General features: G+C 42.6%; 9 protein-coding genes across 9 annotated transcripts; 7 read left to right on the forward strand and 2 right to left on the reverse strand.

The window, feature by feature from the left end:
- Positions 1-2,269: 2,269 nt before the first annotated feature.
- LOC108028933 (uncharacterized) lies at positions 2,270-7,795 on the reverse strand. The gene is made up of 5 exons (XM_017100951.3): positions 6,499-7,795; positions 6,212-6,357; positions 5,940-6,153; positions 4,468-5,777; positions 2,270-4,108 (listed from the first exon to the last, which is right to left on the reverse strand). The coding sequence occupies exons 1-5, from the start codon at positions 7,781-7,783 to the stop codon at positions 2,288-2,290; spliced, it is 4,776 nt and encodes a 1,591-aa protein (XP_016956440.2). The 5' UTR covers positions 7,784-7,795; the 3' UTR covers positions 2,270-2,287.
- A 6,347-nt stretch (positions 7,796-14,142) lies between these two features.
- LOC108029284 (E3 ubiquitin-protein ligase KCMF1) lies at positions 14,143-15,522 on the forward strand. Its single transcript, XM_017101483.3, has one exon. The coding sequence runs from the start codon at positions 14,147-14,149 to the stop codon at positions 15,314-15,316; it is 1,170 nt and encodes a 389-aa protein (XP_016956972.1). The 5' UTR covers positions 14,143-14,146; the 3' UTR covers positions 15,317-15,522.
- A 252-nt stretch (positions 15,523-15,774) lies between these two features.
- On the reverse strand, positions 15,775-16,344 carry LOC108029285 (heterogeneous nuclear ribonucleoprotein A1). Its single transcript, XM_017101484.3, has 2 exons — positions 16,219-16,344; positions 15,775-16,150 (listed from the first exon to the last, which is right to left on the reverse strand). The coding sequence occupies exons 1-2, from the start codon at positions 16,228-16,230 to the stop codon at positions 15,857-15,859; spliced, it is 306 nt and encodes a 101-aa protein (XP_016956973.1). The 5' UTR covers positions 16,231-16,344; the 3' UTR covers positions 15,775-15,856.
- A 1,015-nt stretch (positions 16,345-17,359) lies between these two features.
- Positions 17,360-18,018, forward strand: LOC108028983 (activating transcription factor 7-interacting protein 1-like). Its single transcript, XM_017101023.3, has 2 exons — positions 17,360-17,519; positions 17,597-18,018. Exon 2 carries the CDS (start codon positions 17,640-17,642, stop codon positions 17,991-17,993), a length of 354 nt encoding a protein of 117 aa, XP_016956512.2. The 5' UTR covers positions 17,360-17,519; positions 17,597-17,639; the 3' UTR covers positions 17,994-18,018.
- A 145-nt stretch (positions 18,019-18,163) lies between these two features.
- LOC127010725 (uncharacterized) lies at positions 18,164-19,020 on the forward strand. The gene is made up of 2 exons (XM_050885333.1): positions 18,164-18,320; positions 18,377-19,020. Exon 2 carries the CDS (start codon positions 18,555-18,557, stop codon positions 18,903-18,905), a length of 351 nt encoding a protein of 116 aa, XP_050741290.1. The 5' UTR covers positions 18,164-18,320; positions 18,377-18,554; the 3' UTR covers positions 18,906-19,020.
- A 356-nt stretch (positions 19,021-19,376) lies between these two features.
- Positions 19,377-20,105, forward strand: LOC127010688 (uncharacterized). Its single transcript, XM_050885109.1, has 2 exons — positions 19,377-19,397; positions 19,481-20,105. Exons 1-2 carry the CDS (start codon positions 19,386-19,388, stop codon positions 19,997-19,999), a joined length of 531 nt encoding a protein of 176 aa, XP_050741066.1. The 5' UTR covers positions 19,377-19,385; the 3' UTR covers positions 20,000-20,105.
- A 258-nt stretch (positions 20,106-20,363) lies between these two features.
- LOC127010632 (uncharacterized) lies at positions 20,364-20,898 on the forward strand. The gene is made up of 3 exons (XM_050884927.1): positions 20,364-20,384; positions 20,464-20,512; positions 20,588-20,898. Exons 1-3 carry the CDS (start codon positions 20,364-20,366, stop codon positions 20,896-20,898), a joined length of 381 nt encoding a protein of 126 aa, XP_050740884.1.
- Positions 20,899-21,505: 607 nt separating this feature from the next.
- LOC108028932 (uncharacterized) lies at positions 21,506-22,309 on the forward strand. The gene is made up of 2 exons (XM_050884928.1): positions 21,506-21,517; positions 21,588-22,309. Exons 1-2 carry the CDS (start codon positions 21,506-21,508, stop codon positions 22,194-22,196), a joined length of 621 nt encoding a protein of 206 aa, XP_050740885.1. The 3' UTR covers positions 22,197-22,309.
- Positions 22,310-23,507: 1,198 nt separating this feature from the next.
- LOC108028930 (uncharacterized) lies at positions 23,508-24,159 on the forward strand. The gene is made up of 2 exons (XM_050885118.1): positions 23,508-23,518; positions 23,586-24,159. The coding sequence occupies exons 1-2, from the start codon at positions 23,516-23,518 to the stop codon at positions 23,958-23,960; spliced, it is 378 nt and encodes a 125-aa protein (XP_050741075.1). The 5' UTR covers positions 23,508-23,515; the 3' UTR covers positions 23,961-24,159.
- Positions 24,160-24,559: the final 400 nt, after the last annotated feature.

Below are 24,559 nucleotides of genomic sequence, written 5' to 3' on the forward strand. Positions count from 1 at the left end.
AACTAATCCACTCACATACTTCACACTTCAATTTCCGCCTGGTTTTCTTACCTGTCTCATCGCCCGGTGAAAATTCGAAGTTGTTTGTTATTGCCGCTCGTTATTGTTGCCATGTTCCATGTCGTTTTCCATTTCGATTGTGTCACTAACATGTTGCGCCCCCACAGGCCAAAAGGGGCGGGGGCGTGGCGGCGGCCAATGATTTGAGGAGTGCGCCCAGGCAATTTCACAACGGGCACGTATGCAAACAGTGGCCCCAAAGTGGGCGTGGCCATGCCAGAGCCCCGAAATGGGAATGTGCCAAACTGTCGGCTGCAATTTTGTCGGCTGGTGGCTCCAGAAAAACGCATAAGCAGAAAAAAAGCACGCAAGAATTTCAGAACACCGCTTCGAACCAAAAAATTCCCAGTATGTACTTACTTATATTTGGGATCCTAAGCAATCCATACATAAATTTAAATTTAGATTAAAATAGTTGATCCTACTTATAAAAATTCCTTATACCAGTAACTGCTTTTATATGCTCGTTGAAAATAATATACCATGTTATGTTTTCAAAATAATGATTTCAATTGGTAGATAAGCATAGTTTAAGCACTTTTGATATTGTTAATTAAATTCTAAATAAATATAAAAAGCATCATTAAATGTGTACCGCCACTTTTGAATGAAATATTGTAACTGTGATAATAGTACTTAATATTTTCACTTTCACCACATTCATAAGTTAACTGGTAATGGATATTCTAGTTGAATATTAACCCCCACTCATAAGAGAGTTCTGAGATCACATACAGTAGCAATCCCTATTATAGTACCTTCCCACTTCTGAATACCAAATATACCCCGTTCCAGCACCCTTCGAGTAGTGGGTACACGGCCATTGTAGCCCAAAGAAGTACAATATGACAAATTCAGATGCGTACGTCGTCTCCTTGGGCTCCTGGCAGAGTGGAGAGAATAATGGCCGTGCCCTCAGTACAATTTCCGTAGCATCCTCGTTGCGACATTCGAACAAAAAAAGAATCACTCCAGGCGAAAGGGAGGCAGGGCTGCAAATCTATGCCTAACTACAAAGTAAGCAAAAATCGGAACTGGTTGCAGATTGAGCTGTTGCCAAAATTTCGAGGATCCACGACTAGGTTACAGCCTCGAGGGCGAATACAGAAGTGGTCGATGGAAATGCTTCGGAATTGGGACCAGATTTACAGATAGTTTCGTGGAAATAGGTCATTTATATTGTGAGGAAAATTGTGTTAATTCTACTGAACTCTTTTTCAGAATTTTTAATTTTCTCCATCAAATAACACTTGCCTGCCACGTTAAGCTATTTGGCCACTCTGAAGTATTCCTTGAAGGCAAATTATTCAGGACCCAGGCAGCCACCCCAACTTAACACATTTATAATGTCCGGCAACGTTATGAAAATGCATTTTTCGACTGTCCCCACGACAATGAGAAACGAGAACAACAGCGGCGAAGCCGAAAAACCCCCGACTTCTGGCATAAAATATCACACGTTGAAAACGTTTTTCGCAGCATTTGTGCGGCGTTTAATTAAATGCATTTTTATTTTTTTTTTTTAAATTCACCCAACGTCACATAAAATATGCGAGCAAAAAAATGGCAGGGACCACAAGAAACAGGTGTGAAGGAGAGACAGTGCAAAAAGGTGTTAATGGTGACAATGAAATTCCATTTGCATACACACTCAAGTTACAAAAAATAATATACGAAAAGCATAGTTTCTAAAAAAAGCGATAATTTTTAATGCAATTTTGCCTTTTTTCCTACGTTGGTGTCTGCCTTTTTCCCCCTTTCTGCTAAGTAATGGTAATTAGGCGTGGAAAAATCCATTAGCCCAGGCCCGGTCGGCTACAGTCGCCGGAACAGAAGGCAGAGCCCTTCGAGTGCTAATTCGGACTATTTAAATTTGAAATTTGCCAGTAGTTGATAGCAAAAAAATAACAGTTCAAAATAAGGGTCTCATCGGTCACAAATAATATGATGGCCTTGGTACTGCACAATTTTTTAGCACTTCTGAAAATATAAATGAGAAATATATAATAAATACCGCCAAAAGTTTGATGATGGGGTAGTCATGGAATCCAAAATATCATGCAAAATTAGATATGAATTTTGAAATGTAAAAAGTTCAGTCTTCCAATTAGAAATTTTTTAAACTCGATACCTATTTGATTCTCCCCAATGTTCAACATTTGAAACCTTTCGTATGCTTAATATATTATGTACAATTTATTAAGAGTAACTTTTTTGGTATCCTAAATTACTTCTGCGGCCACAGCCAACGCAAAATGAGGACTTCGAAGACGAAATGTATGCATAAACAGAGAACAAAGGCGTAGAAGGCCAGCACAACGACCAGGGTGAGCTGGAGGCTGTTGTCGATGTTCTGGCGCGTCTCCTCCTGAATGGACTCCACGTTGCACTGTCCAAAGTAGAGGGAAACCACGGTCAAAGTAACTGCCGTGTTGCAGATCCACACGCAGCTCCTTTCGAAGCGATTCATGGTGATGCCGCCGACGTTACTTTGCCAGGGCCCCGTGATGGGGTTGATCATGAACCAGCTGACATACAGCTGCTCGATCCGGAGTCGCAGTCGCTGGCACCAAGTGTACTTCGGGGTCCTGCTGTAGGTGCCCATCCTGAAGTACTTGGAGCGCATGAACCTCGTGTGACCCCGCTCTATCCAGCTCTCCACCAGGAACAACTGCTGCACATTCAACTCCAGATCTACGACTGTGATGGACCGACAATACCAGGAGGGGTACCTTCCGTTCCTGCCGATTCCCAGGGCCAAACGGGTGGGTATGTAGATGTTCCCCCGCGGAATCATCAGCTTGTTGGTGCTGTTCCGCAGCAACTTCGGGTGCCCGGGGTCCTGGGTGATTTGGTACGAGGTCTGCGGTCGATTCGGCGACTTGAAGTAGAACTTTATGTTCGAAGTAGAGCCCGCAAACTCCTGACCTCCAGTGACTATTATAAGGAGTATCTCGTTTCCATCGCCACGCCAACGATCCGTTTTTTCCTTGGCCGTTTCGCAATGCAGAATACTTGGCTCTCTCAGGTGGGCAGTGATGATGTCCGCGTTGAAGATCCACTTAAGGATGACCATTAGGAAGAGCATCATGAAGATGAGCATCATGGTCATGTTGTACAGCAGCACGGGAATGGGTATGTGCTCCACGAACAGTTCCGCTGAGATGGGAAAGATTCGGGAGGACAGGGTGCCCAGGGTGTAGCAGGTGCACTGGACGGAGGTGCCAGAGCTGTGCTCGAAGGTGGTGGTGCAGTAGTCCTCGCTCCAGCCGGGGTCCAACGAGCGGTTCTTCCAGAAGTTGCACTGGTATATCTCCAGCAGAATCGAGTAGTTCAGAAACCGCGTCGACGGAATTTCCTCCACCTCTTCAAAGTCGTAGTCGTACTGCGTTTCCTTCTTTATCCGCTTCCCCTTGGGCTTTTTCTCCGTCCTAAGTTTCTTCTTATATCGCACGTCACCCGGCCTGTGAATGGCCACATAGGCCCGACTTCGTTCGCACGAGTTGGCCATCCAAATTCGCTTGCCCACCATGTCGGGGGTTATGCGACAGGCCCCCTGTCGTATCTGACCCAAGGTGGGCCACCTGTGCATCCGCATCTTGATGTACATCAGCTCCGAACAACTCACTATTCGCACCGCCAACATGGCCTTGTGGTTCAGCATCAGACTGTATATGTGAATTTCGGTACTATTCCGAATACTGCTGTTGGCCGTCCACTGCTTGAAGAACTCATCGTTGAACTGGGTTATATTCGTCTTGTAGACCAGAGGATTGTCCAACTCAGCCTCTTTGGCGCTCATGAAAAATCTAGTGGGACTGTAGGCGTGCATGACCAGCACGCTGGTCTTCGAGGGCAGCGGATCCGGGTACCACCAGAAGATATTGTGGTGGTTCTGCTGCGAGATGGTCTGGAACAGAATGGTGCTGTGATTCAGGCTGGCCTTCAGTTCGAAGAGCAGCTCTCTGGACAGTTCGATAATGTGTATATGGTCTATTGTCTCCATAATGATGTCCTTGGCATTAACCGTTACCTCAGTGACATTTATCTGGGAAAAGAAAATGTGTTGACAATCGGGAAGTCAAAATTTATCGAAAAATAATCATTGTAATCACAAATATCAATATTGCTAGTAATCGATATCTTTCGATAAATTCTACACTTGTCAATTCCCCATCAAGACTCTCGTAAAAAAGTGTTTTTGAAAATCAAAGATACAAATTTGTTACAATTCGAAGACTAATTATTGATGCTTGAACTAAATAGTAGTGTTTGATTAAATCGATATAAGTTGGCGATACTTTTCGATAACATAGATATTTTTTTAACTACTCAAAAAATTTCTATCAAATATTAATTTGTTTAGACGATTTAATCTGAAGGTCGTCTCATTGATACCACTCCTACCTGGTACGCAATGCCACCCACTTGGACCGACAAGGCGTCATCATAGGGATGGTGTCTCTGGGTGGCCAACACTCCAATATAGTAGACGCACTTGTACAGATACCAAGTGTTCATCATCCAGCTGTTGATGCGCAGCAGAATCAGGGGATCGAACTCGATGGCAAAGTGCCTCTCGTAGTCGAGATTTTGCAGGTTCAGGCACTCGGGATTGTATGGCTTGCACATGGCCACCGAATGGTGCTCCGACTTCTGACCCAGCACGGACATGAAGAACATATGACTGGCCGTCAGCGAGTGGTAGGCATCCCTGTGCAGCCACTCGCGCTCCCTGGCGATCTCCTCGAAGATATCGCTGAGTTGGTTGAAGATGTCTGCCATCAGAGTGGCCCCCCGGTAATCGACCGGCGTCAGTTTTCCCATAATGTGCGTGGCCAGCGAAGTGAGCTGCTCCAGCTGGGACCCCGTTTGGGCCACCACCTTCTGCACATACGAGTAGACCTCACGTGCCTCACTCGTCGTCCTTATCAAGCTGGCGGCAGCCAAACTCGCGACATAGGCCCTGTTCCACTGGCCGTGGAGCAGCAATTGGGTCACATTCTCCATTACATGGAAAATCTTACTTCTTAGGATGCTATGTATTGGAACCACTATTACACGTCCTGTCCGCTCCACACACATATCGATGTTGTCGCAAATCGAGATCTTCAGATTTTTGGTGGCGGGTAGGGTCACTTTGAACCTGTTGTACGGCACATTTGTGGCGACTACCTCGGTGTCCGCCTTGTAGCGAAAGGTCAGCGGGGTGTAGGGCGACTCGAAGCCCAGGCATTCGATGTTGAAAACCGTAGTGCTCTCCAGACCAAAATAAGGACGGATTGTGCAACGCCCCTTTTGAGGACCGTCGTTCCGGCGCAGCGTATAAAAGGTCTCCACCCACCTCTTATTCGCCAACACCATCTTGAGGCGGATGGATAGAATGGGCTCATTGTGGTGAAGAATCAGATACTTGAACCGCGATTCCAGGTGGGGTTCCGCTCCCTCCGGCAGCACCCACCACTCATACCTCTTGATCTTGCCCGGGCAGTCGTCGCATTTGGGGATCAGGTGCACACTCTCGATGGGGGCATAGACGCCCAGGTCGCAGTTCCGGCGGCAGAGGATTTGGGGAGTGTAGGACTTCCTGGTGGTACCCCTTATCACCTGGGTTATGGACCTCCGATTCTCCGGGTCCAAGCGCGAGGCGACGGTCAAAGAGAAGTCGTAATCAGCATTCGGCTTGAGGGCATTCGCTGGTAATTTCAAGAAGGGAACTGGGAACAAAATATATATTATATAAACTAAACCATTTGCTAAGTACACTAAGTACACTGTAGAAATTAAAATTTAAAATGTTTACTATGTTAACAACTAAAAAATGTTAACTAAATTAATCTAGGGTCGAATAAACGTATTATTAGTCCCTCAGTACTCACCCTCTGACATATATTTTTTGCAAAACTTGTTCCCTGGATCGTTTTTACTGCGGCAGCTCCAGAAGAAATCCTTCGATTCAATAGATTCCTTTTTCTTGATCCTGTCCTTGCTGCTGGACCCGTCGAGGGAAATTGGCTTTCGCACGTCGACCTTCCGTCGCTCATTGCCCTTGATTTGGGGCTCGACTTGGGGCGTTTTGTACGTCACATAGCACTGCAAGAAGATCAAAGACTGATGGGTTATACATTTCTCCTAGAGCTTGCCCACTCACACGAGCTACTGTAAAGAGCCCATTTATCTTGGCTTCCACCCGTAACAGAAAGATCGTTGATACCTCTGGACTTTTCCGGAATCTGAGATGGTATGGCAGTAATTTTAGAAGAAGTCCTACTGCTTGCTTTGCCTGGCCGAGACATTCTGCAATATGAAAGAATATAATTGTATGACTGAAATATCTGGAGATTCATAAAACGTTATTCTTAGAGATAATAAGAAAATATGTGGAAATTAGTATGTACCAAATACGAGAATCTTTGCATTGCAAATAAGTGCACTTACTTTTCTCTCGAATGTCGTAAAACATCCACTTCACATTTTTGTACTTCACCAGGGGACACTCATCACCTATAGTGGCGAAGAATTCCGCGTGACCCCAGGGAGAGAGCACTACTGGTTCTTCCGGATTCTTGCAGAATTCTAAGTTCAACGAGGGTATGCAGGTCACAGGAGGGGGTCTCCGTACTGTAATTCTCGTACGCACCACATATGTCAGTAACCGCCGCCTGTTTTCCAGGGAACTTACTTGGGCATAAACGTACTTGTGCTTCATACTGTAGAAAGTAGCAGTGCTGCGGTAATAAAAGCAACGCTTGTATCTAGGTCGATTGCCTTTAATGCCATACTTTCGCAGCAGAGCCGTTAGGTCATTCGTATAACCCCAACCCGTGTGCTCGATGTTGACGGCCGTGGCGATCTCATTGATTAAATAGTCGTTGGTATCCACCGTAATGTTGAGCACGAAATCCTTCTTGCCCAGTTTGGGCAATGTTGTGAAAACGTAATTTTCCTTCCCATACACTACTTCACGATTGATGTACAGGTGTAAAAATAGGCCTGGTCCTTTGGGCCATTTTATTTCAGGTCTGCGAATTATGTAGCTCTCCAGTGGTGAACGGTTTTTCAGGCCGGGTAACTTAAAGTTAAAGTCCTCCGTTTGGTTTTGAAACTCTGATGATGCGTTGGGGCTTTCGCAAATCGAGCTTTTGTTATATATGGGGTACCAATGCTCTTCAGTTTGTGGAAATTCGTCGAATTGTAAACTGGTTTTGGGTTGAGAAGCTTCTGAGATATTCGGATCCACTTTCTCACTCATTTCGATTACACTTGCTACCGTGAGGCTTCGATTGTGATAGTCCTCTAAGACGGAAGATTCAAGGGTTTCATTTACAGTGGGTTGCCATGAACTCGGTGCTCGACTTTGATCTTCATTAAACATATCTTCCGGGCTTAACTTTTTACTTATTCTAGTGGGTAGTATATCAGAAATGTTATCGTAATCCTCAAAACTAGAGAAGTCGAAGCTTTGGTTTAGAACGGGATCCCATAAACCCTCAATCCTCTTCTGCTCCTCTACGTGGGCTATCTTTCTTCGAGCCTCGTCTTGGTCTCTTCTCGACTTAAACATTTTACTGAGCCTAGAGGTTTTGGAGGTAGTCCGTACTCCTGCCATCTTGTTACCCTTCAGGAAGGTGCCATCCAACAGTGCCATTAGTGGGGCTGCGTCGTTCTCCATGATCAACATTAGCGATATCGATGTGGTCATGAGGCACAAGAACAATTGCATAGTTCAGACGAGCGGCTCGACAAGTTGATCACCATTTTGCTCAGCTCTCTCCATTTTCGATTTAAACTTGACTCAAGAAGCAAGGTGTAAGGCAGCCTGATGTGTCGGGGTAATTTACCAGACCTGTTCCTCCATTTTAATAATTGCATGGTACTCGAACTGGGAATGTGTGGTTGACAGGCGACATGACATTTTACCGCAGAGGATTCGTTTTTCTTGTTGGATTTTTGTACCTTTTTTGCACTGCCCTCTTGTTTGCCTTTTTCCTGTTCCTGCTACTGTAGTTTTTGCTGTCGTGTCGCTGCCTACATAATTGTTTTAATTAATTGCGAATTGTGCATGCAAAAAGCATAAAGTGCACTTCAAATGTGTGAAAGGGAACAAAAGCGTGAAAGGCCTTTCTGCACAGCTGGTAATTTATTGACCACAATAGCATCCAGAATCAGCGTCATCAACAAGAGCGATTACAGAACACGGCTTAACCCCGACCAGCAAGCTCATCCCCACCCTCACCTCCGGCCCCAAGTCCATCCCGGATCCCATTTCCATTTCCATTTGCACAATCCATATAAATCAAATGAAATTAACTGGGAGGGAGCGAGCCAGCGCCGAGCCAGCGACGAGCAAATAGAGTGTTGAATTTTTATAAACCACAAAAACAACGAGCATTGACAATAGACAATCATACTTTATTTACTATAAACTTCACACATGCATAGTGTTCTTTATGCCAGGAGGCAGGAGGCAGGAAGAGGTGGGCCACGGTGCTGGGGCAAGACAGGGCGACAATTTCTTAAATTGTTCGAACAAATGAGAATGGAATAGAAGTAATGGAAGCCAAGGAGAAACCCATTTGCAGGCGAGCGCACGTCGCATAAAAAATAAGGCAGCGGGAAAAAGTGGAAACTGATTTGGTCCTTCGATGTGATTTCGAGATACTCTTCAAATATTTCAATCAAGGAGAGGGGAGTTTTCGTAGGGAATTTTAATTCAGCACTTTAGATGCTATTTTAATTTTAAAAAAGTTAAGCGTGATCAAGCTTTTAGGGATTACTTTTGATTTTTTCTGATTTAGATAGCGAAATATTTTTTTAATTTACCTTGGGAAGAGTATCAGCCATTCGATCATTTTAAATAAAAAATAAATTAAAAAATTAAAAATTTTTGCACTTTTTAAGACATACTTTTGCATGTTTTGGATATTGACCCTCCAAAAATAGGGCATAAGAACTTTAACAGTAAAGAAAAACTCGAGCAGAAAAAAAGGAAGAATGGAGCATTTTACGATTTAGCATGTGTGGACCAACTGTGAGTCGGGGGGTTGGGGCTTGGGCTTGGGGCCTGATGAACCGGCGGACTGAAGGACGGACGGATGGAGCTCCAGTGGAGGACCGCCAAGTTCAGCACTTTGGCGCGTCAAGTGCTTTTCATTTTCCGAGCACGTCGCCGCGTCATAAAACAAAAACGCATGAAGCGCAACGGCAAAGGCGAAGCGGGGCATTCGGGCACGTTTAGCATATATATTTTCACACTTGCAATCATACTTTAAGCAGAAAAGTACACTCTCTCACACGCCAGCGTTTCCACGGTAGAGATGGAAGCCTCTAAAAACTCAAGAAAACAGATGTCTTGGAAGCCTTCTTTTTGCCTAACAACTGTGTGATTCTGCCTTCGGAAAACCCAGAAAATAGTTTTCAACTATATTCTTTAAATTATATCTTGGGCTTTGGCATTTCAAGATCCAGCATATACAAGATGATAAATCTCTTTTCGAGTTCTAACTTCCATTTTATATAAATCACATTACTCCTTGTTCTTAATAATGAGCATGTATATCTGCTATGTGAGCCCCCTTCATAGGGGTTTTCCATGTTTAAATAGTTCTCGAGTCCCATCTCTAGCTCATCTCCCACTCATGACACTGATACCAAGTTTGGGGTCGGGCCGGGACTTTCTCGTATCTTCATTTTCACTCGCTGCCAAAAGCCGTGCCATAAAAGTGCGTCGGGATTGTCGCCAAACTTTTGCTTTCTTTACTTGCTCTTTTTACCCTTGTGTTTGCCTCCGTGGGTGCGATGATAATAATTTCAAGAGGCATTCGACCGGGGCGTTTAACTTTGCTTTTTTTCGGCTCTTCATGGCGGCGGCTTTGGTTGGGCTTTAATTAAAATGTCATAGACCCCGTAAGCGCAGCTTAATTACCGAAAATGATAGAATTTCATAAATAATGTACTCCTCGGATAAATTAATATTAATGCGAGCGGCTGGCAGGCGGGCTGAAAAGTGTCTCGCAGTCGTCTAATAGATGTCAGCTCCGCTGACATTATTAACCGAATCGACTTATCACTTGCCGCCCTGGGAGGGGTTGGGCCTTAAAAGGATTCCGCTGGATGTGCCATAATTTCTGACACTAATGACAGATAATGTTTTGCCCAATTCAGTACATTAAATATTCCAACTGCGAAATAGTTGCGACGCATGTCATTATAGTCCCCGGAGAAAGTTCAAAGCGCTGGCGTGGCTCGTCATCCCCGTCTCCGGGCAACCTCTTTATTATCATCGCCGGATTGGCATCGAATGCTTAATGGATCTGAAAGCAGCGTGAAGCCATTCTGCAATCCTTTTTGAACCCATTACCCTGCCAGCTCATCCACTCCATCCATCACTGGGCCGAGAACTCTTTATGCTCACAAACTTTCCGGCTGGAGCTTTTTCGATGGCCCCAGGGCTTGGGGACGGATGAGGACGGCGGTTTGTTTTGGCCCGGTCGGTTCCGGCGGTGACGTCTGTTTCGGCCACGTTGGCAACTTTGCGTGCGGTTTGTCCCCGGTCCAAAGTTCTCGGCCCCTGCGCCCTTTAATGATCCATGCCGCAAATGAATTGCAGTCCAGTTGCAATTGCTGCACTTGATTTGCGGTGCGACTTAATGGTTAACAATTATCTGGTGGCTTTCTGAGGGGCCCGGGGGAAGTTCACTGTTCCTGAAGTTGACACTAAGTGTGCGGCAGTTGGCACATTGACCAGATTCAAGCAACGGTCAGCCGAATGCCCCAACTCAAAGCAAACTGGGTGGAGAGCCACGATTTTCTCTAGGAAGAAACTTCTTGAAGTCCAGATGAGTGAGGCTCGGCTAAAGTTATTCTCGAGTCATTAGATGCAAAAGTATTTTATGTGGATGGTGTCCAATCCATTCTAGATCTTATCTTAATCTTATTTCGGTTGAGTTATCAAGATTATTCCTAACCCCTTATCGCAAAAACGAACTTAACCACGGATTGACGGGCATCCCCGTGGATTTATCGGTCGCTACTAAACCACGAAAATGTGTCAGCGACAATTACAAGGACCCGGGACCGCCGTGTGCCAGCGCTCGGCCACGCCCACTCCATCCGCAGCCCCTTCCGTAAGCCCATCCTCAGGCAGCACAATATCAATTATCGGGCTTCAAGTGTCGCTCAAGTGTCACGTCAAACACCAACACAAAATACGAGCAAAGAGCATCGAGCATCGAGCATCGAGCACCGAGTATCTAGCATCGCGAGCACACATGACAATCCAGTTTCCGCCCCCGGGATATCCTGGCTGCACTTCCCCCCAGTCCCAATCCCATCAGGATATGCTCCTTTACGACCCGCCCCACAATACGTGTGTGTAAGTAACATTTTGCGCTTTTGACTTTGATTGATTACAAAAGCAATTGAGCATATCGTCACGCTGGCTCGGAGAAAAAAAAATAATAAGAAATCGGGCAAGGCCAGGCAAGCGAATTAACATAAATAAAAGAGGCCAAAGAACGAAATTTTCATTGACAGCTTCCGGCGAAAGCAAAGCGGAGCGCAATTAGAAGAATTCAATCCATCCCCCGAATCCCACCTTTCCATTTTAATGGGCTACGCCAATGCCTAGTAATTTTCATTAGGGCGCCTGATTTTCCAAAATCGCTAATGGCTGTGAGATTTCCCCGGGGAATTCTCCGCGGACAGGCCTGCCATTAATTAGCCCCATCGAAGCGGGCCCAACGACACCCTTTGAAAGGCTAATGAAAATAAAATTGCAATTACATTTAATTGATAAACTAATCAACAAAGGTCGGCAGGAGTTGATTGATGGGCCTTCCTCTGCTTTCAAGATTGTAAAAAATATTACGGCCGGCTCTAATGAGGCTTTCAAACGTTTTGAGGGTGCCTAAAAGTTCAAGACTTTTTGACAACTCAAATTTTCAAACTTCCTTCCTTGCCAAAATATGTTAATATATTATAGCATTTGTTTTCCCCAACAATGGGATAATAGCATTTAAGAATCATTAATATATTACAATAAAATATTATGGTAAACAAGAAATAATTTTTCTGGGCCAAAATAAAACTCTTGAACGTACTTTAGGTACTTTAGTAATAGATGTATACTGCTTAAATAAAACCTAAATGATTTCGTTTAAAATACAGTGCAGAATCCATTTAAAAAATGAATAAAAAAACAAGTTAAATTGTAGTAAACATAATAGTGCATTCAGTAAATAATAGTTAGAAAACACGTTCAATATTAATTGTTAGTTACTAATAGTTAGCTGCATAAGTAGTTCAATCATCTTCCTAAGGGGGTTTTTGTACCTAAGTTCCAAATCCATTAAACCCTCTGCACTTCAAAAGCACACCTTTAAGGCAGCTCTCTCGAATAAAATCCAATGTGGAGCACTTAGAGGACTGCCTCGGCATTAGGAAACACATACGTGTGAAGCGGTAACTTGATGTGCGGCAGTTGCAGCAGTTTGCCTTTTGCTTTACTTTTAATTACCAACTCAAATTACACGCGCAGACAGCAGACAGACAGACAAAGGCGGAACAGCTGTTTGGCTTGTTCTTGGCCGGGGACCAAGTCGGGACCAAGGGGAGAATCGGTGGAGAGTCGGTGGAGAACCGGAGGAGAATCGTCGTCCTGGTATCGCAATCGCAGGACTCGGAGCCGCAGTCCAAAGGCAACCGCAGAACCCGACTTGCTGCAGTCCCTCCGACCGTCTGCAGACCATCGTTTGCTGCACATTTCATTACAATGCCATTGTATTCAAATCCTATTATAAAGCGTAAAACACTGGCGGAGTGGGCGCGAAGGGGGCGTGGCGGCAGGACTTCGTGTTTGCAGCACGTTTCCACTTTCGCACTTGGTAAACATAAGTTGCCCACGCAGACACACTCGCACACACACACTGCCGAGGAGATGGCGTCCCGTCCGCCACACTCCATAAAATAATTACCAACACCAGTGCAGGCACAGGAGCTCTGGTCGTACACTGGGAGAAACGAAACTTCTTTCTTATTCCAATCACATTTTAAAACTCTGTTTAACTATTATACATATAACAAAATTAAACCAAATTAATATCAGAAACAGTGTTTACATGTTGGAATTAATATTATTTATGGGTATAATTATATATATAATATGTAACTTACAAGATATTTATTATTGTTCAAAAATATTAATCATAGATACAAACATTATGGAAGTAATAATGTAAAGTAATCCAGGAGCAAAATTACTCTATCATCAACAAAATAATCGAATAAATTGCTTATATTTCACTTGCAATACTATTGCTACTTTTTCTTTACAATCTTTCGAAAATTTACCTTTTGTAGACATATATTTTTGAGTGTACTCCATCTACCAGAATGGACTCCGAAAAGTGGGTGGTGCCCAGAAGGAGGTGCATGAAGCCGGAAGACTTCCATTACAAATGCCGCGCTCCCAGCCTGGAAAATTGAAAAGAATAGAGAGAGAGGGGGAGTCCGAAGCGAGGGAGACGGAAAGAGCTACGAAGGGAACAGAAGCCGCAGTTAGAACCGATGTGCTTAACCCATTACTGCCTGGGTAGCCAATTAAATAAATATAAGCGGTCCCAACGGACTAAATTGGATTTTGGCTGGCAGTTGCAAGCATTCACTTAAATGTAGCAAAACAATCTCAAAAATAATAACTAGGATTTGAAAATATATTACTAAAACAAATATGTAATATGTGTAGCCATGAATGTACCCCATCTTTAAATGATGTAAGTCGAGGCTTATCATGCTGGTGGCCTTGGGAATACAAAATGTTCAGAGTTTAAGGTCAGCAATGGGTATTTTTATTTCTTATCGGAAACGTCTCTGCACGTGTTTAATAAAACAAACAGTCTTGATAGGGCTACAGACCGATAATCGTTGCTGCCAAACAAATAGAGCTGTTTATTTGGAAAGGGAATATACAAATATTTATTTCTTGATTGGTTGGGAATAACTTATCGGCAAATAGGGTAAATTCTTCATCCTTTAACCATAATAACTTCATGAAAAAAAATATTTTCATTAAGATATAATTCAAATTATGTTAGTATCAGACAAAATCGAAGAAAAAAATGTCATTGTTTCGATTCGATTTGTAGAAATTCCAAACCCCATTGCCCTGTTTTTCGACCAGAGTTTAAGTGCATGCGACCGGAGAGAAGTGAGGATGGGTCACCGCAATATTTGCTGCGACGGCTGTGAGAGGCAGGACTTCCGGGGTCGCCGCTACCGCTGTTTGCACTGCGTGAACTTTGACCTGTGCGGCGATTGCTACGACAGGCGGTTTGAGTCCCCGGACCATCACACCGACCATCCCATGCAGCTGATCCTGGACCCGGTCGATTCGCAGCCGGGTCTGCTGCTGAATGGCGAAGTGCCCGAAGTGGTGCACCTGCCCAACTGCTCCACCTGTCCGTATTGCGGAGAAATCGGGCTCACAGCCAAGCGGCTGATCGAGCACGTGTGCGGACACCATCGCCAGGCCGATGGTTTCGTGGTCTGCCCCCTGTGCGCCGGACTGCCAGGCGTCGAGCTGGTGGCCATTAGCAATCTGTCGGGTCACCTGCTGCTCAACCACATCGATCACGCCAACTCCCTGGAGCCGGAAACGCCGCCCCTGCGAAGGACATTCACCCGGAGTCGCACCCGCCGACGCCGCTTGCTGCAGTCGCCACCATCGCAGCAGTTGCAACCACCCAACAATGTGATCTTTCAATTAGCCTCTGCTTCTTGGAACGCCGCCGATCCCCAACTGCCTCCCAGCATTTTGGTCGATCCTCCAGAGGAGCAGGCTGCTGCTAGCCCAATCATTGTGGAGCCGCAGCTCATAGAGCAACCTGAGCGGTATCTTCTGCTGCAGTGGGTGGAGCAGCAGGAAATGCGCTGCCAGCAGGAAACGGAAATGAGCGGAAGTCAGCGGCGGAGACACGCCCTCTTCGCAGAGCACCTTGTAATTTCCATGCTGTGCAGCGAGGAACTGGAAACGTCCGAGGACAGGGTCGGGAATCGGGATCAGCGGCTCGGCCTGTCCAAGGTCATGTCGGTGATGTCCTTGCCGTGGACGAGAGCCTGGCAGGCCACCCAGCTGGGCGGATCGGAGGGTGAGGGATCCAAGATCCAAGGAGCAGTCAAGCTAGAGATTCCTCTGGCCGACGGGCTGGAGCAGCATGCGAAACCGGAGAAGTCGCCAGCGGAGGAGGCGATTGATTAGGTGCTACATGGCTAATTTTGTCAACGTTTTTATTTGCAAGCTTGTTGATCCCGATTTGTGGTTGTGTTTTTATTCGAATGCTGGAAGCTACAAAATTTGTGTGAACTTGTTGGCCTATATTTATACGAAACTAGAATCTTTTAACCCTAAGTATTTAATTCATACGGAAAAAATTATAATAAATTTAAAATACTTCACTTCCTAAAGTTGAAACATTCACCTATCATTTAATGTAAATGTATATATACTTAGTTTTTGCGATAAGATAGGCCCTGCCCACACATGACAATATAAAAATTTTTTTAAATTTTTTTATAACTTTGATGTTGGGGGCACTGACTAGATTTTACCAAGACTTTCAACTGCGGACTCACTGAGATGTTTGGTAAATAAGCTGGACTTTTATATAAGAACAATTTCAAAGATGTTTTCCATTTGTAAATAAGAATTCCATTAAGTTCGTTGTAATCAAAGACTCTTCATTTTATTGGTATTTTCTGTTTTAGGCCTTGTTGTGCATCTTGCTTAGTAATCAGATGTTTACCAGCCACTAAATCCACCCTGCTGTTGCTGCTGCTGCTGATCTCCGAAGCCGCCTCCAAAACCACCTCCGAATCCACCCTGCTGTTGCTGCTGCTGATCTCCGAAGCCGCCTCCAAAACCGCCTCCGAATCCACCCTGCTGTTGCTGCTGCTGATCTCCGAAACCGCCCCCAAAACCGCCTCCGAATCCACTCTGCTGTTGCTGCTGCTGCTGATCTCCGAATCCACCTCCAAATCCACCTCCCCACTGAGGCTTAGCAACCGCCAGGGCAAAGAGGGCAATGAAGACGATCTGTAGAAGAGGGGACAGGAACTTAGTCGTCTTCCAATCCCGTAGAGAAAATATGTTCAAAAACTCACCAAGAATTTCATGTTGCTGATGCTTTGGCTGATCTAGCTGGTATGAATGACATTTTCGGCCGCCTCGGCTCTTTTATACTCTCCCGCAATCTGACGGTGACGTCACAAACCCAAATATTTTCAATGCCCAGACAGACCTCCAAGTACATGTCATTAAAATTGACCCAAAAAAATTCCATGCGTCTGGGGTCCCAATGTTTGAGCACTGATTAGAAATCCCCGCTCAAGCAGATCAACCCTTCAGTATTGCCCGTATCAGTAGAAACCAGCGGGGTCTGGTTCCAAGCCTCGATAGAAGATTAGAAATATTAAGAACACTTTATCGGCGATTGCTTTTCAACACGCACTGAAAACGTGCCAAGGTTTATGTGCTCTCAAAATATAAAGAGTACAAATTTTAAGTAAATAGAGACGATTCGAACGTCTTTAGTGATAACACTGAAGCTGGAGCCCCGATTTTCTAAATTTGTTCATCAGCTATACTATTGTCTTACATATTGGATTGAATTTTATTTGTTTGTAGTAAATGTATTTCATTTATTCTATTCATTTATTTTCGTTTGGGCCCTCAAGATCGCAGTTCAAGTTTTAGAACGATCGGGTAAGGACATGTAACTTTGCAAATTATTTTTTCCTACCTTAATAGGGTTAAAAGCGCTTTCCGATCTGTCGACTACATCCCAGAGCTTCTATTGAAATGATCAGCTAAAATATTCCCATATCCCTAGTTTTTGAAGAATTCATAAAGGCTAAAAAATCTGCAAATGTACTGAGATCACTGCGAAAAACTTGATATTTACTTTGTAGCTATTAGTAATTGTAATGGTAATAAGTCCTCTTTAATTTAGCCTAAAAGTATGCTAATAAATCATTAAAGTGAAATATAACCGAAAAATAATTCTCCAAAATGTATATTAAGGTATACATTAAATGGCAATCCCAAAGCTTTTACTGACGCTTAGCTAATCAGTTCCAATATAATCACAACAAATTAATAAAAAGAAAGATCAGGCCAAGGGTCCTCATCCCCGATCACCAAACAGCTCTATCGAAGCTGTGTTGGAATTTGTCATCTCATCCCAGACAAGTAATCTAAAAACGCCAAGCGAATTCAGCTTGGGGTCTATAGATTTCAATAGGAATTAATGAAAAAAAAACAAAAAGGGAATTTATTGCTTTGTTTTGGTGACAGAGACTGCTGGCAGTCCACCAATCGCTATAAAAGACCTGATCGTCGGCCATTAGTCAGTTAGAACGCTCTCAACAGTGTAAACAATCAATCAACCAAAATGAAATTCTTCGTAAGTCTTTTAAAGTCTACAAAGCGATTTTAGTGGGACAAGAGACTAAATATTGCCAATCTCCTCTCTCCTTGTAGATTGTCTTCTTCGCTTTGATCGCTGTGGTCTTCGCTGCTGGCTATGGCCAGGGAGGACACGGACAGCAAGGATTCGGCCAGGGAGGTCAAGGAGGATATGGCCAGCAAGGATTCGGCCAGGGAGGACATGGCCAGGGAGGATTTGGCCAGGGAGGACATGGCCAGCAAGGATTTGGCCAGGGAGGACATGGCCAGCAAGGATTTGGCCAGGGAGGACATGGCCAGCAAGGATTTGGCCAGGGAGGACATGGCCAGCAAGGATTTGGCCAGGGAGGACATGGCCAGGGAGGACATGGCCAGGGAGGACACGGCCAGCAAGGATTTGGACAAGGAGGACACGGTGGACACGGCGGACGTTACTAAGAGACCAACATATAAAAAGAAACTCTCAAAATAAAAACTCTTAAAAAAATACTAAAAAATTCAACTGATTATTTTAAAATAATTTCTAAACATAGCAAACGTTACATTTTTCTTAAGATTTCTTGCATGGATTGTTGACTGCGACACGGTCCTTTCAATTCAAATTCTATTTTGTTAGATATGTATAAAAATATTTTAAAAAATGCAACACAAATATGTATGGTTGTGATCTGATAATGCCGTACATTACACATTCCATGAACTTCCATTATCGGCTGATTAATATGTGGAAAATGTGTATAAATACAATGGGTTTGCGTATTCCAATGCATTTGGAATATCAAGTAGAATGAAATTTCTAGTAAGCAAACTCAGCTGACCACATACCATATTTATAAAAATATTATTTTATAACAGCAAATATTCATACTTTACTTCGCGGTTTCGATAGCTCGAGCTTCCCATAACGAGTTATACGAAGGAAGCGGAGGTGGGTCATACGAAGAAGGGGTTTTTCATGGATCAAAGGACAGGCCAAGCTACCTAGGCGGCTGGTCACATCCGGTACATTGGAACCACCCAGGACCCTGGCCACATGCGGGAAGCTGGCAGGGACCAGGAGTCTGGAACAACCCTGGTCCCTGGAGCAATCCTGGAGAATGGAACCAACCCGGCTCCTGGCGAAATCCTGGAGGATGGAATCACCCTGTACCTTGGCAAAATCCTGGACACTGGAACCATCCGGGAGGACATCAGCCTGGTTACCCCAGTGCCCAAAATCCCGGTGCTGGACACTATCCTTCAGGTGGATCCCAAGGAAACGGAAAACCGCATCCTGTTCGTGAAAATCCCGCTCAAGGAAATAGTGGTGGTGGAAATTCCGATAGTGCAGGCAGTGGACAGAGCAGTGGAAATATTGGGAGCAAGTACGAGATCGTTGATTTAAAGGCTTCATCATCTTAAGGATATGATATTTTTGAATTAAAAAAAAAAACATAAAATTAAAAAATCTAATTTAAATGTGTTTTAATAAAGGAGTTTAATGACCAACAAAAAAAAAATCGTTGTATATTTAAAACATTTTTTAATTGCTAACAAAAAGGTGTTTTATCTTTACACTTCCTCTCCTAAGGCGCCAACAAATTATGATTATATTAAATCGATTATTTCATAGTACATAGCAATATATTTAATTTCCGTTACTTCTAAGAGGGTAATATTCTACAAATACCGTCTTATTTTCCTTGTCCTTTATGTAAAAGTTCTAAAGAAGACGTATATTTTATTTTTAACATTTTCGTTTCTGCAGAAGCTGTCTACAAATGGGTGATAATGCTGTTTCTCAGACGTTATTTCGATTATAGAATTTCCCTGTCAATATTCTTCGTAAGACCGCTTTGTTCCAAGAGTCAAAGCATCACTCAAAATGAGATTGCTGGTGAGTTGGGAGCAATACTCTGCGATTGCAGAGCCAGAACTTTTCACAAGCAATATGTAGAGGCATTGCATTTAAAATTCCAGATAACCGTAGCTCTCGTCTTGGCAGACTCATCTTGGATCGAGGGTCAATGGATTGGTCACAGGGGTCACAGAGCAGTGAGGAGCGGGGCTTACACCCTGACTCCTTCCTATCCCGTGAGAGGTCACCTAAACACTGCCACCCCAACCGGAAAAGCTCTACCCATTGTATACGCCGGAAAGGGATCACCAACTCCAACTCCCTTGCCTGTTCCCATTCCTGGCTCACAAAACTTTTTACCAATTTCCTCTCCTAACAGGGAATGCTCTGAGCTGGTTTCAGTTAGGGGAGGTACCATACTGATCCCCGGCGCTGGAGGAGTCCTACCGATTCCAGGCAGTAAGGGCGCCCTGATGATTTCCGGCTGCATAAGTAAAGCCAACTTTCAGAATCGGGATGGATTCATCGACCCTTCTAAATACACTTCCATCGATACCAGCAGCAAATTTGGTGTTACGATTCCTGGTGACCAAAAAGCCGGGGAGAGTAAATACGAAATCATAGATTTGAGGAATTCTTGACTGTTGAAAGTTTTACAATTCAAACAATGTATTAAAAACTCAATATTATCATATGATGTAAATTTCTGTATTTTTACAGATTTAAAAATGTAAATAAATGGGTATTCTGCAAGAAAAGTATATGGTGGAACTGCATAAATTATTAGTAAAACCTTCTACTTGAAAACTAATTCAGCCCAAAAGACTACTGTAAGATTAGAAAAGATGTCACTTAGAAAAAGTCTATGCAGTTATTAAACTATGGAAGGTAAGAATAACAAACCTTTTAATCTGGACAAACCTAATTTGCTCCGAATTGAGTGCAAGATCAAGCTCAAGGTCCCTTTCCTGATAACATAAGGCTTACTCTGTGTTTGCCCAAATTATGTCGTCTCATTGCAAGCTAGTAAGCATCAAAACAAAAATTGAATATTTTGTTTTGGTGGCGGAGGCTATATAAGACCAGCCGAGCGAAGTTTTACTAGTTAGAAGACGTTTTAAGAACACAAACATTCTACCAAAATAAAATTCCTCGTAAGTTATTCAAGGTCTTAAGGATATGTTTGGGGTCAAAGCTTAATACCTGATCTCTGTGGCTCTTGCCGCAAGACGTGGTCAGCAAGGAGGACAGGGTCAGCAAGGATTCGGTAAAGGAAGACGTGGACAACAAGGATTCGGTCAGGAAGGACAGGGTCAGCAAGGATTTGGTCAAGGAGGAAGTGGACAGCAAGGATTCGGTAAAGGAGGACGTGGACAGCAAGGATTCGGACAAGGAGGACAAGGACAGTAAGGAGAACGCGGTGACCAGGGACGTTACTAATCGGATTGCCTTTAAAAACGCAATAAAAACTGAAATTTTAAAAGATAACCAAACTCTTTACCCTATCCATTTGTTTTTTGGTTTTCAAAAGTTTTTATAAGTTTTATTGGTCGCAATATGAGTTTAAGTATAAATTTCTTCAAATTGTTACGTAAATATCTTTATACGTGAAATTAATATATATTAAGAACGAACATTATTAAAAAAATTTTTATAAATATGATTTTTACGATTTTATTTAAATCCGTCGACTTTTTATATGGTTTTAAATGTTTTTATTTGGCAGCCGATTTCCAATTTAGAAGCCTAGACAATTCAGAAGCTTCAGACAACAAAGTATATGTATTTTATAATAAACAATTTCCAAGAAAAGTACAAGATAAGGTTGACTACTCTTTTTTTGTTAGAGCATATCATAATTTTTGATGACCACACCGACACATTTAATTCTAATTCTTTATAAAGATATTATCTTTTAATTGGATTATTTTCGCCTGTGAAATATAAAAATCATCAGCTCTTCTTATGCCTGTCATATGCCTTGCAAATTTTTGAAGTAGATTTTAATGATTTATGTGGTTTTCCTTTATAAATGAAAAAGAATGAATATTAGTATATAAAAAAGAGTATTTAAAAATTGTCAGAGTCTGATCATTATTATGGCATATAAGACAGGCGGGAAAAAGAGGGCTGTCATTATTAACATTATGAAATTATTGGTGAGCAGTCAAAAGAAGAGCAAACAAAAATTAATCTTTAAACAAATTTTGTTTTTTATTCTTTTTATAGATTGCTTTAGTAGCCTTGTTGGCACTTTGTTTGTCCACAGCCCAAAAAGCTGAGAACTATTCATTTACTTCTCGGCTCCTCTGTTCTTACAAAAATGGAAAAAGGCATTGTGTTCCTTGCTCTACTTCCAATGGAGCTACAACTTGCGAACCAGGTGCCAGTAGTGCCTCGTCCCAAAGTTCTGGATTACCAAACAATGGCCAGAATGGTATCGAAGTAGGAAAAACGAAAGGCACTGCTATAGAGAAAATTGAAGATCCTGGAAACGGATATCATAGTGATTCTGCCCAAAGCAATGGACCCCAAGGTTCTGGAAATATCGGACATGACCAGAAGTTTAACCATCCCAACTACGGAAATAATAGGCTGGTAGGTTATTCGCCGATGTACAACCTTAACACAAATAGAGGTGGCATAGAACTGGGTCCAACCCAAAAGCCATTAGAGCCTGCTGGAAACTATTATTATTTAAATGCTGCTCATAGTCGAGGATTTCAAGGTAATGCCAATGGCGTTTCCAATCATGGAGGTAACATCAACAACGGCGGGTCAACATCTGCATTCGGAAGTTATATTGACGGTCCTGACAATATTCCTAGCTTTGATTAAGTCCAACTGGTTGCTATAATATATGTTTGATCAAAAGTGTTTTTGTTTTCCTAATAATGCATTTATATTCAGTGTTGGTTTTATAAAATAAATACCTGCATTTAGTAACAAAATACAAACAAAATAAAAACCATTAAATTAAAACTTTGGTCATACAACATTTTTTTTTTAATTACTTACTATTACACGAATATTTTCGGTCTGTGCTCGAGTAATTATACATTGTAAGGGTATTAAGAAGAAGCTGCACACTTGCACCATTGGATCCTATATAAAGCAAATGTGCGAACGGCAAGTCAGATTATAAAGATGAACTCACTGGTGGGTAGTAAGCCAACGGTATATTAAGTAGTAAAAATAAATAGTAAATATGTTTTCATTCTTTTTAAAGTTTTTGTTAGTAACTTCGGTGTTTGTTTACCTTGGTGAGGCTCATGGGCAATATCATTGGCAATGGGCCATGGCCAAAGCCAACTCCTACCGAACTTCTTGTGATTGGAAAACCGGAAGATTTAAGTGCACTAAGGAAAGTTGCACACACTCTTTTGATGGCCGCAAAGAGTGCACCATAAGTGAAGTTCCACCACCTGGCGGATCGACGGGAAATAGTGGGTATATGCCGAACACAGGGATCGGAGGAGCCAATTATGAAAACCGCGGCTCAGCCAGCTGGGGAAGTAGTTCTAGCTACAAATTGCAAAGACCAGGGATCCGTGGTCATTCATATAGAACCCACTGTAGAACCCACAACGGTATTCGAACTTGTACTTATCTACGCTGCACTTCCTTTGACGGGAGGCAAGAGTGCTCTTCAAGCGATGGATCTACAAACGTAAACTATCCAACTATCGGATCCGCCGGAAATAACGATCAACTCCACACTGAAAATAGCCCAATCTTGGGACAAGGTGGATCCATCGGCAAGCCAAACGAAACTTCCCATTATGATTTTCCTGGAAGGTTTAACTAATTTTAGTATTATTTAGACTACTTAATTATTAATATCATTATTTAATATTTTCTGTTAATAAATTATGGCATTTACTTGCTAATACTACTATTATTTCCTTTCGAAAGCAGCTGCTGTTATCATGGTTGGTATGCAAGGTTAACACAGAAAAGTTTCCTATCAGCAAATTCTCGTTAAAAAGCATTTACAGAAAAAGTATAAAACATTTCTAGGAAACTTAATTAATAATTTATAGAAACTTAATTATTAGTATAAGAGTATTTAATGTTGCATGTCAGCCTTGTACATATAACCCTATATAAGGCAAAGTTTGCAATACAGAGCTCATTTTATTTGCATAATGCAGTATATGGTGAGTGGACTTAAAAGTCGAATATAGGTAATTGCAAAAGCTGTGTATTTTCGACCCATTTCTACAGAAGCTTGTATTAGTCATCTTCATGGCCGTGGTTTTCGCTGTGGGCAACCCTGGATCCTCTTGGCGATATTCCTGTAATTGGAATACAGGACAATATAAATGCACTACTGTGCTTTGCACACATTCCTTAGATGGTAAACAAAACTGCACCACGAGAGTTACAACTCCACAAGGTGCAGGAGTCAAGAGAAGTGCCTCCTCTTACCGATATTCTTGTGCTTGGAATGCAGGGAAATATAAATGCACTCACATACGATGCACACATTACTTCGATGGTAACAAAAATTGCACTACCAGTGTTACTACTCCAAAGGGCGGGGGAGTCCCCAGAAATATGCCCAATAATGAGCTACCTGCGGAAATACCCAACTATTGAGTCCGACTACTATTTGCCAAGAACACCTTATAACAAATTATTTTTACACGGTTGAAGTAGTTTGTTCCAAATATAATCAGCAGCGAGAACATGTACAACTGTATTTGTGTATAAAGCATAAAACTCAGAAATCTTGTTACTTTAGGCTAAAGTATTTTGTTGAAAGTGCGTTTTAAATTTTATGTAATAAGCCGAAAATTACAAGTAGTAAATTAAATGTTTAAGATGCAATTCAATATTTTTTCAGAAAACAGTAAGATTTCAAGACTTTGAAATCATTCCATTTCGGAATTTTACATTGTGATCTTTGAAATGTTTATACTATTATGATGTCGGTGGCGGTCCGTCGCACTAGGGAAGTCAGCTGCGAAGAAATATTATTCATCGGAATCGGGGTCTGGCTCGGGTCGCGACTATCAGCTCAGCTGAATGTATTTCTGAACGAACTTACTGAAGTCCATCGTCGACAAGTAAAATGTTGATTATATACGAAAAATTCATTTTCTCAGAAGCCTCACATAATATTGCGTAAATCAAAAATGAGGAAAAACACCGGAAATTTATTTGAGTGGGTGCTGGGTGGAGAGTAAATAAAGGAA

This window comes from Drosophila biarmipes, chromosome 2L, assembly GCF_025231255.1.
Source record: "Drosophila biarmipes strain raj3 chromosome 2L, RU_DBia_V1.1, whole genome shotgun sequence".
Taxonomy (NCBI): Eukaryota; Metazoa; Arthropoda; class Insecta; order Diptera; family Drosophilidae; genus Drosophila; species Drosophila biarmipes.